A 19015-nucleotide genomic window follows, 5' to 3' on the forward strand; every position below is an offset into this window, starting at 1 on the left:
ACATTAACCTTGATTTCCTTCTCTTAAGTTGTATTTATGAAGACCAAGCTATTGGCAAAAGTGTGAGAACTTGTTATGGTAAATTCAATGTGAAGATATATGAAACCTATTCTTGTGTCTACAATGAACAACATTTGATGGCATTTTTTCAAGATGAGGTGGTAATGAACTTTAATGTGTTTTGTTCTGGCATGAAACACTAGTCCTCTACTAATTGATTTCTTCTCTACCAATCCTTTGCTAAATGATTGTGGCTCATACTGTTACGATAGAGCACTGTAGGATCTCTAGCAAGATTCTCTATTTTTAACAAATCTATACTCTTCTTTGGTGGAAGACAAGGCCACCATTGGTTGCTTCTTGCTTTGCCATGACAAAGCTATAGGGATTAAGACTGGATCTATATCCACTAGTGGATCTTTTGTCATCTTCAACACGTGACCAATGGGCATCGGTATGTCCATGAAAGTGTAAGTCGAATGACTTGATGTAATGCAATCCATAATACCATGTACCATCCAAATATATTAGTACTCTTTTTGATGTAATAAGGTGAGTCTTCTTGGGCTTCTACATAAATTCATTGAGCACACCAGATGAGTAGGCTATGTTTGGCCTAGTGACAATCAATTGACATTGGTATATCCATGAAAGTGTAAGTCAAATGACTTGACATAATGCAGTCCATAATCCCATGTTGAGAGTGCTCTCAACAGAAGCAGAACAGTAGAGGGTGAGAGAGAGGGAGAGCTAGAAGAGAGCCACAAGTTTGGGTGGGTGTAGAACACCCTACTCTTCTATGTCATCCATATATATATGTGTTTGAGTATTATATATAATCGGGGTTAAGGCACAGTGGCCTTTAACCCCCACACATGTATTGCCCAAGTATCTCAGTACTTCTTTTTCTGCAATAAGGTGAGTCTTCTTGGGGATTCTACATAAATTCATTGAGCACACCAGATGAGTAAGCTATGTTTGGCCTGGTGATGGTCAAGTAGATCAAGCACCAATGAGCTGCCTATAATAATAAGGATCCAAAGCAGGACAATTATCAAAAGTTGGCAATTTGATGTTGCCATCCTTAGGAGTTAAGAGTCATGTAGATGAAATTGCTTAAAGACTCTCTATGTGTACTTTCCATAAGAGAGTGTGATTTGTATATCATCCCTATGTGTACTTGCCCTAAGAAAGTGTGATTCCTATATCATCCCTTCATATTTCTATCCCAAGAAAATAATGGACTTCTCCCATATCCTTCATGTTTAACTCCAAAGTGAGTTGACCGTTTGCTTTAAAATAAAATGTCTATTGGAACCTATGATGATGATCAAGTCATTAGCATAAAGTATTACAAGAATGTAAAGATATTTTCAATAGGCTTTTTGAGATAAAGTGATGGATTTGAATCCACTTGATGCAAGAAAGTGATTTGTGAATCCTTGCATCCCATGTATAGGGTCCCTATTTCAAACCATAAAGAGATATTCACAACTCCCTCATTGACAGTTGAGTCACTAGCTAACTAGGGCTAACTAGGGTCCTTGTTTCAAACCATAAAGAAAATTTCACAACTCCCTTCTAAACCTCCATGCAAATATATGACTCTAGCTATGAATATGCATATTAGCCCATTGATGCCACCATTACTATTTCCCTTACCTATAGGTGAGTCACTAGCTAATTGAGGTTAGTTAGGGATCTAACATTCTTCCCCTAATATGTATTTACTCCTTGTAAGAAAATTGGGGAGGCTTTTCTTCAAGTTCGAAACTCTCCCAAGTTGAATCTTTGTCTTTCCTATCTTTCTACTTAATATAATACTCAATAATAATCCTATTTCTAAGTTGCTTTTGTATTGTCAAATATTTTAATTCTATCAAGTCTTAGGACATCTTGAACACGAGATCCGCCTCTACTGAGTACCACCTCCCAACCTAAATAGCCTATGAAGAAGGCAAGGAATCTTCACCTAGAATAGGAAAAAAAATAAAATCCCATGGATCCATGATGCTAAGCTTTGTAGGACCATGTCTTAGGCGATATGAAGAAAGCATGGTCATCAACCTGAGACTCATATAAAGCAAAGGCACCATACCCTTAGCCCCATATAGCTGCTCTCCATGCCAAGTGAACAATCTAACAACACCTTGGCAACGTGACAGCCCCACAAGCAATGCTTCTAGGATTCCTCAGAAAGAGAAGGTCTACCCATTTGTAACCATGAGTCCACTGGAATGCCCTTGTGAATGATAAGCCAAGAAAAATATGAAACTTTATTTGCTCTATTGATCCCCCAAAAATGGGTCCAAAATCTTGCCAAGAACTACTAAGTTATCTCCTATGATTGCCAACACAGAACGGCTATGGGTATATGGTGAATATCTGTCTATTGAATCCTATATTAGCTCCTCCCCAAATACTGAAAATGGGGTAGACCAACTCCCTCGGATCCTAATCCAACTTTGTTATAGGTCTCCCTTGAAATATCTAAAGCTTCCACCTAAGCTTCTCTCTCATAGTCGATCGAGTGGCCATTACTTCCTCAAACAACCTATAGCTCTAATCCTTAGCCTATAAAGATCCCGATGGTCTATCGGCTGCATACCTGTGAGTCTATGAGAAGTATTTGAAGAATAATATAAGAAAGTATCCTGCCGGTCTATTGGCTGTGTACGTGTAAGTATGTGAAGTATATGAAAGCCCATGATTTCATTAATCCTACTAGTTTATGGGTTGATTTAGTACATGTGAGTATGCGAGAACTATCTATAGATTAATATAAGAAAGTATGTTGCTGTATCGACTACATACATGTATTTTTGTGAGAAGTATTAGCAAGCCCATGATTTGGTTAATCTAACTTAACTAGACCACCCTTGGTTAATTAAACTAATCAAACCAAGAAACCCCATTTAGTATTATTGGATCTACCAATTAGGCCTAGTTGGCATTAAGGACAACTCACCTTAAGTCCATTTAAACATGATCAAACTCTCAAGTGGCATGGTGTCGGTGATTTCACGAAGGCTCCTTCAATAATTTTTATTAAAAGCTTAAAAGGTTGATGCCCAACTCAAGACATGCATCGAAGCACTGCACCTATATAGCTAGTACAATTGCTTATATTTCATTCCATGCTCCATGAACATGGGTTCTCATCCATGTTTCATGAGCATGGGTCCTCACCATGTGATCTAGAAAACCTGTCTCAAGAATGAAAGTCACTAATCTCTCTTAGCATCTATATATGTGAGCATTAGAGACTAGGCATAACCTTGTACTTGATTAAACGTACATGGGATTAACTAGAGTTTAATATGGATATACTAGTTCTACATGGTGTTGATGTAAATTAATACAAGAGTTCCATGTTGCTAAACAAGATAAAACCAAATTATTGGCCTTTGTTGTGCATATGATGGATGCACTATGGTTGATGGGGGGTATGCTAGATTATTTTCCTTGGTTGGAGTGGGGTGTAAGGCTCATGCGGATGAGACAGCTTCTCATAAAGCTAGCGTTTGCCTTGGTGTGAACTATTTTTTGAGGGTAAAAAATTGAAACATTGTTGGGAATTTGAGTCGGAAGGTGATGCAAACATGACAACTTGCGTTATGAGTAGATTATTGCACGTTAGCTCACACGTCAACTTTGAAAGAAAGCACCTTTGACAAATGCGATGCATAACCCAAAGAAATTCAAAATGTACATTGCGTGGCTCACGCGATCGACATAAGCTTTGGCTTGGCTAAACAATGTGCGTTGACAAGCTAGCGAATGCCCTCAACAATCTAGAGGGAGACAACGTGACACACAAATGCAGGTAATAATTCCCTAGGAGCAAAATAGCCGTTCCACCACACTAAAAAAGATTGTATCAAACGTGCTCTTAAAAAAACTCTCTCGACCTTAGTGACTAAAAAAGATTGTATCAAACGTGATTGTATCAAACATAATGGCCAAGTAACCTTTATAGCTCATCAAGACGAGGGGCCCTCCTCTTCTCTTCTTCCTTTCTTCAAGTTAGAAAATAGTCCATTGCAGAGTTAGGGATTGCTGCAAAGCTCCACACACAGCTTTCTCGCAGATGGATGGCGAAAATGGAGCCGATTCTCTCGACACTGTTAAGCTTTTCGTTGGCCAGATTCCGCGCCAGATGACCGAGGAGCAACTCCTCCCCATCTTTCAAGAAGCTGGTAATGTCCACGAAATCAGTATCATCAAGGACAAGGCTACGAAAGCTTCACGAGGTGAGCTTACTACCCCCGGTTAGTTTTTCCACAACTCACAGCAACTGGTTTACCTCACCGCAAACATAAATCGAACGTGCGTCCTTCCGACTCGCTTCTTTGAAAGATTGAAAATACTCTGGTGAAACTTCTCTCCACAAGGCTAGGTGGTCCTCGCGTCTTGTGTCTCGACTTTTTAACCTAACCTCCCCGGTTTATCAGTCTGTGATGAGCATTTTACCAGGCTTGTCGTCCTAGAGAGTCGGAAGTGGTTCTTTCGTTTTAATTGAGTGTAATGTGCTTAAATCGACGTCTTGTGGTTTGTCGTTTTAAGCGCAACTTATTTTACATCTGCAGATCTGCAGATGGCCGCTTTTTTGCTTATCCATCATTGACGTTCTTTTTTTCTTGGCATACGTGGGATCGTATCAACGTATTTATTAGAGGCAGCCACATGCATTGGGTGTTGTATTTTCATTTAGGCCGGTATCCCTTACCAAAAAAAGGGCTTTTAGAAGTGTTTGATTAGGGGTATGTTATCTTCATAAGCCGCTGTTTCATCATGTGTGAACGCCTCTGTTGATGTCTGTTGATGTGAATGCTTTTGATCATTGCCAAGTAAAGAGACCGGAGCAAGGACGTATGTATACTAGAGCTGTCATACATGCATGTACGAGGTTTATACATCTGCAACCATTGAGAAGATGATTATGTGGGCATGTGTAAATGCGTTGCCTATCTGTATATCACCACAGTTAGGACTTACAAAGTGATATCATAGTAGGTACTCCTCCTTATCTATGACAACTAAAGTAAAATTTGATGTTTTAGTGGCAGAATTGTTTGTAAAAGAATATCATTAAGTTGTACATAAATTCCATGCCGTCTAACGAGTGACCCGTTATCTTTTTCACTCTCATTAGTCTCTTTCTTTCTTCGTCATTGACCATTTTGGTATGTCTTTGTGTAATTGTTTGACTAAACGGGGTTATTCTCTATATCCATGTAATCTTGGTTTTCTGGGTTGGTTACTTGTAGGATGTTGTTTTCTAATCTACAAAACAAAGCAGGATGCTGACAATGCAATTGCATTATTCCACAACAAACGCAAGTTGCCTCCAGTATGACTTCTCACACTTGATAGTGTATTTCTTTTAGGTCTAATTTCTTAGCAAATACGTATCTTATTTAGTGTTGCAATTGTTTTGATATTAATTTATTGGCATCGGTATGTTATAGGTGTCAACTCCTTTGCAAGTTAAGTATGCTGACGGTGAACTTGAAAGACTTGGTAACTCTCTATTGTAGCATTTATTTCTACATATATAACGAAAACTCAAGAGTTGTTCCCTCGTTCCAAAGCATTAAATTTTTTGGGAGTAGAAACTTTATTGAGAAACTAATGGTGGTAGCTCTTTCAAGTCTATTTGTATACGCATGCTTGTGAATGGGGGAATGATGAATTTGCTATTGTGATAATAGTTTTTCATTTTATAAGATCATATGAGGAAGCAAGAGAAAGTTTTTGTTGGTGGAGGGGTTTTAGGATTGTGAATTAACCAGGGTATGCTATGGGCTTTGGAATGTGGAATATAGTGTATCGTAATGTTGGTCATGTGATTAGAGGTGCTTTAAATGACTTCTCCAATGACAAGTGAGTTTTTTATTGGTGATGCTCTTGTATTTTCACTCTTGGGTGGATCTTCTTGTTTGATAGTTGATTGGAAAGACGTTGTATGTCATTTATATTTGTGCACTTGAGAGCATATTCCTCTCTATTGGAGATCCCATGGATCTATGCTTGGAGTTAGCATGCCATACCAATGCCACGTGCCTTGTAGCCTTTGGGAAACCTATCGAAGTTGCACACTGTCATGGTTGTAGCAGCACATTTGCTTGCTTAGTTTAGTAAATTGTGTGTCACATAGTTGAGATTATTGCCACACTTACAGTAGTATATATAGAGCTTGATGAATCCAGGAACATGCCAAACTCATCATCTAAAAACACAACATAGTGCAGTTTCAATCAAAAGGGGCACTTTAGTAGCCTTTTAACTAGCTTTATACTTTGTACTTTGAAGCTTAGGCTTTTAAATTGATGCCACGTGGCAGTTTGGGGTACAATCCCATAACTAAAGTAAATCAGCCTGCCCTAGTTTCTATAGGAGGCATGGCCCCACATTTAAACTCTTGATGAATACGTTGCCAAATTGGAGTCTCACAGCTAGAGCTCACAGCTCCATGCTGAATTCAATAAGGAATTAACCTTTTCATGTCATTGCGCAACCTGTTGTAAGTCTAGCCCATGACTTACTCCCTCTCGCTTTCTTCCCCAATTCAAAGAGGTACTTTCCTGTTACTTATTGCATTGTAGCCCGTAAAAATCCTCCTTCTCAGCCCATACAAGTCCTCCCTATACCACCATACATGTGGTCAGTTCCAAAAAACTCTAGCTTCGTTCCAACCCATACATCTATAATACATTCATTTTACATCAACTTCTAGCCCACCCAGCTTTGCTCCCACTCACTGAGATCATGACCCCTTAACTAAGTACATGAAGGGACACCCCTTTTTCCTCATTCATTTTAAGTTGGGTTGAACCACTAGCCTAACTTAGAGATTAGCTCCAATCAAGGGATACCTAGGAAGAGCAAACATGGAGCTGATGGGATTTCCCAAAACTCTGTGCGTGCGCGCATTGTGTGTACAGATATACATACATATGTATATATACATGTATACATATTTATGAATGCATGCAAGCATGTATGTATGTATGCATGTCCACACACGCATGCACGCATGCACGTACGTAAACAGGTATGTACATTCGTAAATACATACGTAAATATACATGTGTCAAACTTCACCAATCAAGACACATGCCCACCAAAAGCGTCGATGTATGTAATTGACACACACCGACCAAATTGTCCTTTTGGAAGCTGATTTGTATGGTGTTTCAAGCATTAATAGAAAGTTTATTTTCTTTGGGAGAAAATTATATAAATAAATAGCAGGTTTTTCACATCGAATTTCCTAGTCTCAAAATCTATTGTCCCATACTCTTACTTTAAGACGGCTATAATCCCCTGCTGGTAATACTGAGGAGATTCCCTCCCCAAAAAATGTTATGATGTGACTAAATGTCATGAGTTCCTTCTCACTTGGAAAGAAGGTTTGTGTGGCATGAGATGTTTGTTCACCTCATGTCCACCTCTCCACCACAAAAGAAAATTGTCATAATGGCAAAAGAACTCGAACACAAAACAGTTGCATCCTGAAGTATCACATGTGCCATGACAATAGTGCAGAAACCAAGGATAAACAAGAAGCTCAAACCGTAATTGTATCAAGACATCAAAATTTTAGTTAGAATAATGATCCAAATTTGTGCATAGGAAGGGCTTCTTCAATTGAACTCCACGTCATGACAATTGTTGAGGTTCCTTATTAAATACACAGATTTTTTTTGTCAATGCTCCAAAAAGTTATTTTCATTGTTGGACACTTAATTGAAATAAAAGTCATTGTAAAAGGTATTCAATTGTTATACGTTTACAATTTCATGTGAACCTCTAAATTACTATTGTAGCCAGGTAAATGATGTCACTATTTCTTTATTCTCGTGTTTTTGCTAGAACCTATATTCTATGCATGCCATGTGTGATGATTTGATGTTCTGTTGTTGTGACTAGGTTTTTAGTTTGTGGCTAGTTAATTTCAATTTAAGTGATTTAGTGTCACCTTGAAATCCTACTTTCACAAAGTATGCTTCTAGATTCAAACGTCATGACAAAATACAGCAGTCAATGCCAAGTCGACCTTATAAAGACCCGAATTTTGACCACCTAATCATCGAAATAAAATTTTGTGGCTATATTGGGCAATTCATAGGCCAACAACCCAAGCACCTACAATGGCCTTGGAGGCCGTTACTCTCCAAAAAGTCACTATATTATCATACAATTCTGCATGAATTCCACCAATAGCAAATCACCATGGAGAGGCACCCACTCGAACAACTAGGCATGAATGTAGCAGCCCTACAAAGTAAACTCTTTGGGCAAAACGTTAAATGTCACCATGGAGAACATATCTAGATGAATCCAAGAACATGCCCAAACTCATCCTCTAAAAACACAATATCACATCACCATCGGCGTCATCAACGCCAAGCAGTGGGTGTAGACCGAGGTATAAACATATGCTCTCACACATACATACACATCCACAATACCCACACATACTCGAGCATCCATTTACACAAAGGTCTTCATACTGAGTTTTTGAGCAATGTTACCATGGAGCAAATTGTTGCCAACACATAGGCACCTCCAAAGAAGGTTCTTCACCCAACATGAAGTGCCAGCCTATCAATGTCACATCAACCAGCTTAGAGTAGATGTAAAGCCAAGCTCAAAACAATACAAGAGGGTAGCTTCTCGCAACCAATATGTTAAATCCATGAGGTGGAAAGTTAAATCAAGTTGGCCTTGGTGTCAACTAAGAGGTGCTAAGGTCTAATGAGATAGTCAAGCACCCATACGTTATCCAATCCCTCCACGTTCCTAATCTTGCCATTGAATTGGCCCTTGGTTTCGAAGCACTCAGGCATGGAAGCCCAAATTACTATGCTGAGTGCAAACAATGCTGATCATACCTACCCCTCTAGCTAAGTGGGCTCCACTTTCTACTTGGAGATTGTAGACTTAATGGTGATTCTAGCTATCAATGAGCCTACCTAGTTAAGGATGCTCATTGCATTCCACTCGTGAAACATCCTAACCACGTACATATACCTAGATGAATCCAGGAACATTTCCAAACTCATCTTCTAAAAACACATTCAATCTCATAGTTTGAAACAGGGTGAACTGAGCATTAGTCGATTTGTGAGCTTGTTCTGCTCGTGCTGATTTGTCAGGCTAAACAGAGCTCGTCTGTGTGGCTGAATGGCTGTCTGTGTGGCTGAATGGCTGATTTGTGAGCGTGAACACGTTGTTGAAGGTGGGAATCTGCATCTGAGGACTGTTTGCCAAGTTGAGCGGTGAGTGAGGTAAATTATGAACCTTAAGAGAAAGAGATGTCTTCTCAAAATTGAAGTTCTTTGAAAGAACGGGCAAAGAGTTTGAACCTTCAACTATGTGAAAGGCCCAAAAGGATTATTATGAGAGAGAATTTGATTGAGTATGTATGTGCTTTCTAAGTTAAGGATGTAATTTTGCATCTTTGTAGGAAGTGGTACATATGCGTAAGAGGTCCATTTAGTTTTTCATGTTCTAAATAAGAGAAAGAAAGAAAGAAAGAAAGTCATATTAACGTCTGTGGGAGGCCCCATGGGCCTATGGGACAAAAGACTAAATGTCAAAACTACTAACATCATCCAGCTAAACCAAAGAGTCGAGGAGTGCACATGGCATCTTCAGCTCGATTATTACAACACACCTCTACATACTAACATCTATAATAGTAATAAAAATGGCCTTCATAACATCAGTTTAAGACTGAGAGTCTTTGGGTTTAGATTTGAAGTCTCGAATTAATTCTATTCCATCTTGATACACAGCCGATTTTCCAGCTTTACGTGCATTCTTTACTTTGCCGAGCTCGACATTCCTCTGTTTTAGCGGAGTTGGGGTGAGCTCCTTTGTGATCCAAATCCGTGTGCCCTTCAACTTGTTTGTGTTAGAATTATTATTATAATCTAGGCAGTGGCCAATATATTGTAATAAGTAGGTTAGGGGCACTTTTCCCTCACTGAGGTTTTTTTCCCTAACCACAGTCCAATCCCTAACTACGGTTAGGGGATAGGATAGGGTTTTGTCACTCAGGCAAAACCCCTCACTCTCATTTTTGTAGTCACTTTCTATTTAGTTATTCAGTACACCTTACGTTTGCTCAACCCCAATGAGGTGTTTGGAGTCCTCACACAGGAGGATAAGTTGGATGGCACCAACTACTCCTTGTGGAGTTTTATGTTTCCCAACATCTTAGTTGGTAGACATCTCTGGGATTATGTTAATGGAGATGAGGCAAGGCAAGATTCTATGGCTACACCTGTCATTCCTACAGCTGGAGGTAGGGGTAGAGGTCAAAATGCAGCACAAGTAATTGGAGCAGCTGCTGCTCCAGTAGCTCCCGCAGCAGAGCAGAAAAGATGGGATTCTAGGGATGCACAAGCTCTTTCTGTCAAGAGGTTCATTATTCCTCACATTCGGTCATGCAAGACCATATGCATATGGATGAGGGAGATGCGAGAAATGATGTAGAGTTTCTTTCGTGAAGAGAGAGCTATCTTATACGCATATGGATGAGGGAGATGCCATGAATGCTCACCTCACAAAGCTTCAAGATTTAAGGAAGAAACTGCTGAATATAGATGAAGTTGTTCTGGATTTAGAGATGATTACCTTCACCTCCGGAGTGCCAACAGAAACTCAGTACGAAGACTTTGTATAAATGGATGCTCAAGTATGTGTGGGTGTGTGGATTTGTATGTGTGAGAGCATATTTTTATACTATGGTCTACACCCACTGTTGGGCGCTGATGACGTTGGATGGATAAAAAGAGTAGAGCCTAACCCGCCTTCACAGCCACCCTCATCCACGTTTAAAACACCCGAACAACACTATCACAAGGCAAAAGGCATCCATTCAACATCATTGACTCTACACATACCTTCTGATACAACTCACACTCTGGCCACACTTCCTCCAGAAGCCAGTCTACTTCAGAAAAAAACCCAGTGGACTACACAGTTCAAGACAAGTGGACTTCTTGCTTCAATAACTCAGAAAACATTCAGCTTCAAATGCATCCAACCCACGATGTACATGAAGACTATCTTCTTGACTCTTCAAGACATCAACCCACAAAATGGCCACAATCAGAAGTCAGACATCTTATCATGTCTTCCCGAGATCAGCATCAAGTACCAGAAATGATGCAGCCCGCCATTTTACTAAGCAATAGCTCATAGTCAACCATGTACAAGCCCACACAAAAGACACCTCAAGCAAAGACTTCAGCCTCTTTAATCTCATGCAAGCTCAACCACATTCTTGTTGCAGCTCATGCTTTCTCAAACCAAGGTACTCCAGCTTCTATACACGATTGTCCACCCCATTCTCTCAGCCCACTCCTTCAATCGGTACACTAACTGCTAGCAGCTTCTCAAAGCTTTCTCTCTGAACACAAACATCCTCTGTCGTTTGAGTTCTCCAAGCCTCTGCACTCGATATCCCACTCCCATCACGTGAACAGAGTCACCACTGCCGCCTTCCTTGCATACAAATCTGTCTTCTTCCCATGCGACCACCTCTTCTATCAGAAGGCTTCTAGCCCAATCAGTCTTCTCTCTTGGACCCGATGTATACACCCTCCCACAGTCGTTTTGGCCTCCCAAATAGCTCTCTTTCCATAGTCCTCCTGCCCACCGAACATGCTTCTTCCCAAGTCCTTTAGTCGCTCACAGTTCTCTCACCACCCCTACGAGCCTTTATCGTCTAAGGTCTTCCTTTCTAGTTATCGAAGGAACTCCTACTACTGTGAGCTCCCACAACAGCTGCTTGCCATCCCGTCGGATACTGCCTCCTGGCAATTCCTCACCACTCCGTGCTCATGTTCTCAGCCAGCCAAGAAGCTTAAAACTCCCGTGCCCACCATCGTCTTCTTCCTTCCAGCAGCTCTCTCTATCGCTCAAGATACTCCAGCGCGCAGAACAAGAGACCTCCATCGCTCCCTATGAGCTCCCAAAGTCCTCCTCATCTGTGGTCCTCCCTTCGCCCACAGAGCCCACAAAGCTCTCTCAACAGCCTTCACCATCCATCAGTCCGCGTGATGACCAGCCTGCGTTCTCGTTACACCACCCGTATTATCCAAGGATCTCTCTGGCTTGCATAGCAATGACGCTCCAAATTCCAAAGCTCCTTGTAGCCAAGGTCTCTCCTTTTACGTATCTTTTCCGCTCATCTCCAGAATCATGCAGCGTGTAATCGCGTCGCCACAGCTCCCCTCTTCCTTGCTCCCTTACTCACGTAACTCCCGTCGCCTTCTGTGCTGTGAGCCCACGATTCCTTAATCTCCAGCTCACTATTGCAACCACCATCAACAAGCTCTCCCTTCGTCGCCTAAGTTACTCCCCTGAGCTCTCCTGGCCTGCAGTCAACGCCACCATCAACCCAGAATCCCCAAACAAGCTCCTCACCAACTCACGGCCCCTGCTCTCCTCCCGTTCGGTGCTTTTCAGTTCACCACATCTCCCCTTCCGCTCCTTCTCCCATCGTAGAGACCCCCCTGAGGCATCATCGACTCCTCCAGACTCCCCGTGAAGTCGCTCTCCTTCAGCTTCTTCCCTTGCTCATGGAGCACGGCCTCCCCCTCAAGGCACTCCCTCCCTTCCTTTTTTAAACTTCCTTCCCCACACCGCTGTCTGTATCGTGTCGTCACTTTCATCCAGAGGAGCCTCTCTCCTTCACGTGAAGCTTCTAAACCAGATCTCCCTCTGTTTATGTGTCTATCCTCCCGAGTGCCCACGTACTCCCTCCGGAATCCTCCTACAAGCTGTCCTCTCCGCGTACGTGACTTCCTGCCAGCTTGTCGACGAGAAGCCTCTTTTCTTTTCACGTAGCATGCATGGTCTCCTTTGATTAAAGCCACGTCATGCATTTCCTTTTTCACCACTCTCCCACTCTTTCCTTCAAACTATACCAAGGCAATTAGTGCACCTTATCCAACCTTAGGCACTCCACCTTTGCACATATCCTTCAAGCAAATTTTTATTATTTGATTGCCACATATAACCGCGAGTTCATGAAGCTCAAGTGCCTGATGCGCCCACATTGCTTTTCATCATCTCCCGGAAGTCCATGTAGAAGCGTCTTCCATCTCAAGACAATATATCATCAGTGTGGAGTCCGTCATGAGGGTATCCACAGCTCATTTCCCCTACCAACTAGCTATATACATAGCTCTGCACTCACCCATCAACACGCAACAAGTGAAAAACATTTTTTCTTTTTTATCCACACAACGTCAGTGGGGATGTCATAGTAGCTAGTCCCTGCTATGCATGATGGAGTTTATGGTTTTCAACCTTGTGAGTGACTATCATGAGATTGAAACTGCACTATGTTGTGTTTTTAGAGGATGAGTTTGGGAATGTTCCTGGATTCATCTAGGTATATGCTTCTGCCGTATTAGCGGACATGCAAATTTCACCTTGTGAAGTTTTCGTCCAAGTTGCGGCCTGCTAGTATTGTGATAATTCTTTCTATCTTAAATGGTGCGTTGCCCTATCAGCTAGATTTAGATTTAGATGCTCGTTGGGGAGAGACTAAAATGAAAATGTTTAGACTTCACAAGCAATTGTAGCTTGAATGAAGAGATTTTGGACTCCCTTTTGATTAGCCTTCTCCTTTAGTGCTAGCCTTCATCATGGCTGAGTCTGCCCTTCGCCTCCGGAGTGCCGACAGAAACTCAGTACGAAGACTTTGTATAAATGGATGCTCAAGTATGTGTGGGTGTGTGGATTTGTATGTGTGAGAGCATATTTTTATACTATGGTCTACACCCACTACTGGGCGCTGATGACGTCAGTGGGCATGTCATAGTAGCTAGTCCCTGCTATGCATGATGGAGTTTATGGTTTTCAACCTTGTGAGTGACTATCATGAGATTGAAACTGCACTATGTTGTGTTTTTAGAGGATGAGTTTGGGAATGTTCCTGGATTCATCTAGGTATATGCTTCTGCCGTATTAGCGGACATGCAAATTTCACCTTGTGAAGTTTTCGTCCAAGTTGCGGCCTGCTGGTATTGTGATAATTCTTTCCATCTTAAATGGTGCGTTGCCCTGTCAACTAGATTTAGATTTAGATGCTCGTTGGGGAGAGACTAAAATGAAAATGTTTAGACTTCACAAGCAGTTGTAGCTTGAATGAAGAGATTTTGGACTACCTTTTGATTAGCCTTCTCCTTTAGTGCTAGCCTTCATCATGGCTGAGTCTGCCCTTCACCTCCGGAGTGCCGACAGAAACTCAGTACGAAGACTTTGTATAAATGGATGCTCAAGTATGTGTGGGTGTGTGGATTTGTATGTGTGAGAGCATATTTTTATACTATGGTCTACACCCACTGTTGGGTGCTGATGACGTCAATGGGGATGTCATAGTAGCTAGTCCCTGCTATGCATGATGGAGTTTATGGTTTTCAACCTTGTGAGTGACTATCATGAGATTGAAACTGCACTATGTTGTGTTTTTAGAGGATGAGTTTGGGAATGTTCCTGGATTCATCTAGGTATAAATTCTGCCGTATTAGCGGACATGCAAATTTCACCTTGTGAAGTTTTCGTCCAATTTGCGGCCTGCTGGTATTGTGATAATTCTTTCTATCTTAAATGGTGCGTTGCCCTATCAGCTAGATTTAGATTTAGATGCTCGTTGGGGAGAGACTAAAATGAAAATGTTTAGACTTCACAAGCAGTTGTAGCTTGAATGAAGAGATTTTGGACTATCTTTTGATTAGCCTTCTCCTTTAGTGCTAGCATTCATCATGGCTGAGTCTGCCCTTCGCCTCCGGAGTGCCGACAGAAACTCAGTACGAAGACTTTGTATAAATGGATGCTCAAGTATGTGTGGGTGTGTGGATTTGTATGTGTGAGAGCATATTTTTATACTATGGTCTACACCCACTGTTGGGCGCTGATGACGTCAGTGGGGATGTCATAGTAGCTAGTCCCTGCTATGCATGATGGAGTTTATGGTTTTCAACCTTGTGAGTGACTATCATGAGATTGAAACTGCACTATGTTGTGTTTTTAGAGGATGAGTTTGGGAATGTTCCTGGATTCATCTAGGTATATGATTACCACCACTTCGAATTCTCTTCCCGAGTCCTATCTTGGTTTCCACACCTCGCTGAATTTGTCATTGAGGGGGGCAGCAATCCTCTCTCTTTTCACGAGTTGGTAGGACTTCTGTTGCAGGAAGAGTAGACAAGAAGAAATATGGCCACACGGACTGGCGAGCATGCCATGCTTTCTTAGTTTAAGCCCAAAGGAAAAGGGCAGCAAAAGCAACATGCCAATCAGCCCGTACATCAGCATAAAGCTGATTGAGGACAACCCTCTTATAAGGCTAAGGGTGATGCAGATAAGCCTAAAAAGAAGGGCATTTGTCACTACTGCAAGAAGCCACGCCATTATATTTGTGAATGCAAGAAGCGCATAACTAAAGATGTTCTTTATGTGCCAGGTATAAAGAAGAATTTTCTTTCAGTGTCGTCTCTCAATAGAAGAGGGTTTCAGGATATATTCGATGATGCTAAGTGTGCAGTCAGAGACATGCCTGGCACTTTGTATCGGGGTCTTTTTCAGCTTGACATATATGAGAAAAGATCCGATCTTGCACTTTCAGTGAGCTCTCCCACTGCTGCGATGTAGAATGCGGAGTTATGGCATGCCAGATATGGGCACATGAGCTGTGGCAGCTTGATGACACTTTAGAAGCATGCTATGGTTGATGCATTGCCTCCTTTGGAGTCACCTCCTCCTCATGCATGTGAGGGTTGCATCCTTGGCAAGATGCATATATTTCCTTCTAAGGATGATGCAGTAAGAGCTACTCGAAAATTACAGCTCATACACAGTGATGTCTGTGGTCCCATGAGGACACCTACTTTTGGTGGTTATCTCTATTATGTTACATTCATAGATGACTTCACCAATTATACTTGGGTCTATGGTCTTAAGGCAAAATCAGAAGTGTTTATGTATTTCAAACACTTTATGGCTATGCTTATGCTTGGGCACTGATGACGACATAAGTGTTGCTTTGCTTGCTAAGTATGTCTTCCTTTTGTTTTTTTTGTTTACCTCTTTTTTCTTCTCTTTCATTTTCTCTTTTATTTTCTGTGTAGTTTTCTGATCTTTAGAACAACAAAAATCTAAATTTGTATGATTGGACTTATTCTAGTCTTACAAAGGTATATACTTTGTGGCTATGGTTGAGAATGAGACATGACTCAAGGTGCAGACACTTCGCACAGATAGAGGGGGGGAGTATATGTCTCATGAGTTTGAGGCATTTTTGAAGGAGAAAGGCATCACGCATCAGCTTACAGTGAGGCTTACACCTCAGCAAAAATCGCAAGAATCGCACTCTTATGGAGATGGATAGATGCATGCTTACGAGTAAGAAGTTGCCTTACATGTTTTGGCTCGAAGGCCTCATGTGTGCAAATTATGTTTTGAATTGGGCTCCCACAAAGGCTTTGAAGACAATTACTCCCTATGAGGCATGGCATGGGAGAAAGCTTTCAGAGGATCACTTCAGATTTTTTGGTTGTGTTGCATATGCCCACGTCCTTGTGGAGTTTCGACACAAGTTATCAAATTAGGCACTTAAATGCATTTTTGTTGGGTATAGTGCACAAAGCAAAGGCTACCGTCTCTACAATCTTGCGTCTCGCAAGATTTTTGTGAGTACAGATGTTATATTTTTAGAGAATTCAGCACTTACAGTCAAGAGATACATGTAGCCAAAACAGTTCCAAATTGGTTGCTATAGACTCTCAAGGAGAGTAGGCTTGAGGCACCTTTGCCTGGCAGGAGTCGTAGTGCAGTAAGGCACGCAGGGGGGGCTCTTTCTGTTGAGATAGCTTATGCCGGTACTCTTCTAGCCAAGGATAATGTGCATTAGATGCATGCCATGCACAATGAATTGCAGTCCATTGAAAAAAAATCAAACTTGGGATGTTGTGGATGTGCCACCAGGTAAGCATGCCGTTGGTACCAAATGGGTTTTCAAAAGTGAAAAGGAAGCCAGATGGGTCCATTGACAGGTACAAGGCAAGGCTGGTTGCCAAAGGCTATGCACAGAAGAAGGGCATAGATTATAAGGAAACTTTTGCTCCTACATCCCGATTGACTACCATCAGGTCAGTTATTGCCATGGCTGCAAATTTTGTTTGGAATGCCCATCAGTTGGACATAAAAACAGCCTTCCTTAATAGGGACTTGTAGGAAGAGGTTTATCTCAAACAATCTCCTGGATTTGAACTCTCTGGCAACACACTTCAAGTTTGCAAGCTTAATAAAGCTTTATATGGGCTGAAACAAGCCCCATGTGCATCGTATGCCAAGATTGATGCACTCTTGGCAAGTAAGGGGTTTCATAATTGTAGGCCATCTCCTGGTGGTTCTAGTGATGCCCTATAGGCCATGGTATGTGTCTTGTAGGCATAAATAGAGGCACTTGTAGTGTTAGTGCCTTTTAGGCCATATAGGACACTTAGTCCCATGTGACACCTAGGACACTTAGTCCTAGGTCTAGGTACAAGTACCTTGGTACTCTCTATTTTTTCATTATCCAAGTTTGATGTGATGGCTAAGACTAGTGCGACTCTAATGTACTATACTCTCTCTCTTTTGCCATCGACCCTTCCGTGGTATTAGAGCACAGATCTTCTTCCTGCGCACCTTTTTTCGTACCTGCATTCAGTCTGCGCCACCGTATGTATCTGCGCTTACCTCCGTACGTATTTGAGTGATATATTTCGTACAGAGTACCTGTTACACACGTGCGTCGTACGTCTATACTTGCGTCGTCGTACAGAGTATCTGCATTCCATACATCAGTACATGCATCGCCATATAGGAGTACGAAAGGTCTAGTAATTGATTTGTACTTGCACTGTGTACTTTGTCCGTACTACACGTCGTACTTGCACGTGGGAGCCTCCGTACTTCAGTCGTATACCGTACATTGTACGGTGTACTTGATCCATACAGTCACTGTACATTGTACTTGAGCTGTCCGTACAGCTAGTACTTCTTCGTAGCTTGCTGAAACTCATCTTTGGCATGAGAGAATGGGTCATCTCAATTATAGAGCTCTTGCAAAGCTACATTCACAAATGACGTACCTCAAACTCACACAGTTTCCAAACATGTGTGAGGGTTGTCTTTTGGGTAAGATGCACCGGTTTCCTTTTCAAAAGAATTGTCCAAAACTCTCACAAAGGAAATTGCGGCAAGTACATAGTGATGTCTGTGGCCCAATGAGGACAAATGCCATTGGGGGGTATAAGTATTTCATGACTCTCATTGATGCTTTCACAAGATATTGCTGGGTATATCCTTTAAAAGCCAAATAAGAAGTCTTCTCATGCTTTCAGAGGTGGCTGAATATGGTTGAGAATGAATCAGGATGCAAGCTTGTCACGCTCAACACAGATAGGGATGTCACACTCTATAGTCAGGCTGTTGGATGCCTCATTTATCTCTGCAATACACGACCTGATATTCAATTTTCAGTTTCTCAGGTGAGCAGGTATATGCACAGCCCAAAGATTATGCGTTGGCAGGCTGTAAAACACATCTTCCGTTACTTGCAAGGTACAAAGTCTTTTGGCTTGATGTTTCCCAGGGGGGTGACTTGCAGATGCATGCTTACAGTGATTTAGATTGGGCTGGAGACTATGATACTAGGCAGTCCACCAGTGGGAATTGTTTCTAGTAGAATCTTGTTTCTGAAAGTAAAAACAGGTCCACAATGGAGATGGCCAGATGCATGCTTAAGGCCAAGTCTTTGCCCAATAAATTTTGGCTTGATGCAGTGATGTGTGCCAACTATGTGCTGAATAGATCACCTACACGGGCATTGAAGACTGTTACAACCATGTGTTGTGTTAAAAATTGTTTGGCGCGAGTAGGTGTGAAAAAGTTGAAGGCTAATTTTGGCATATCATACCCAAGAAACCTTATGAAGCAT

At 41.6% G+C, this 19015-nt stretch overlaps 1 protein-coding gene across 2 annotated transcripts in view; it reads left to right on the top strand.

Annotated features, from left to right (window-relative positions):
• The first annotated feature begins 3957 nt into the window (after positions 1-3957).
• Positions 3958-19015, top strand: part of LOC147881288 (RNA-binding protein BRN1-like) — a 46438-nt gene continuing 31380 nt past the window's right edge. For both annotated transcript variants that reach the window (XR_015544000.1, XM_087402238.1), the window contains exons 1-3: positions 3958-4253; positions 5271-5353; positions 5472-5523. Coding sequence is in view for 1 of the 2 variants with exons in the window: in XM_087402238.1 (XP_087258364.1) it covers positions 4091-4253; positions 5271-5353; positions 5472-5523 (298 nt within the window). In the remaining variant the exon portion in view is untranslated. The remainder of the gene's footprint in view (positions 4254-5270; positions 5354-5471; positions 5524-19015) is intronic.

The sequence above is a fragment of the Dipteris shenzhenensis genome, chromosome 31 (assembly GCF_047967505.1).
Source record: "Dipteris shenzhenensis isolate YYH24624 ecotype China chromosome 31, Dip_SZ_1.0, whole genome shotgun sequence".
Classification (NCBI taxonomy): domain Eukaryota; kingdom Viridiplantae; phylum Streptophyta; class Polypodiopsida; order Gleicheniales; family Dipteridaceae; genus Dipteris; species Dipteris shenzhenensis.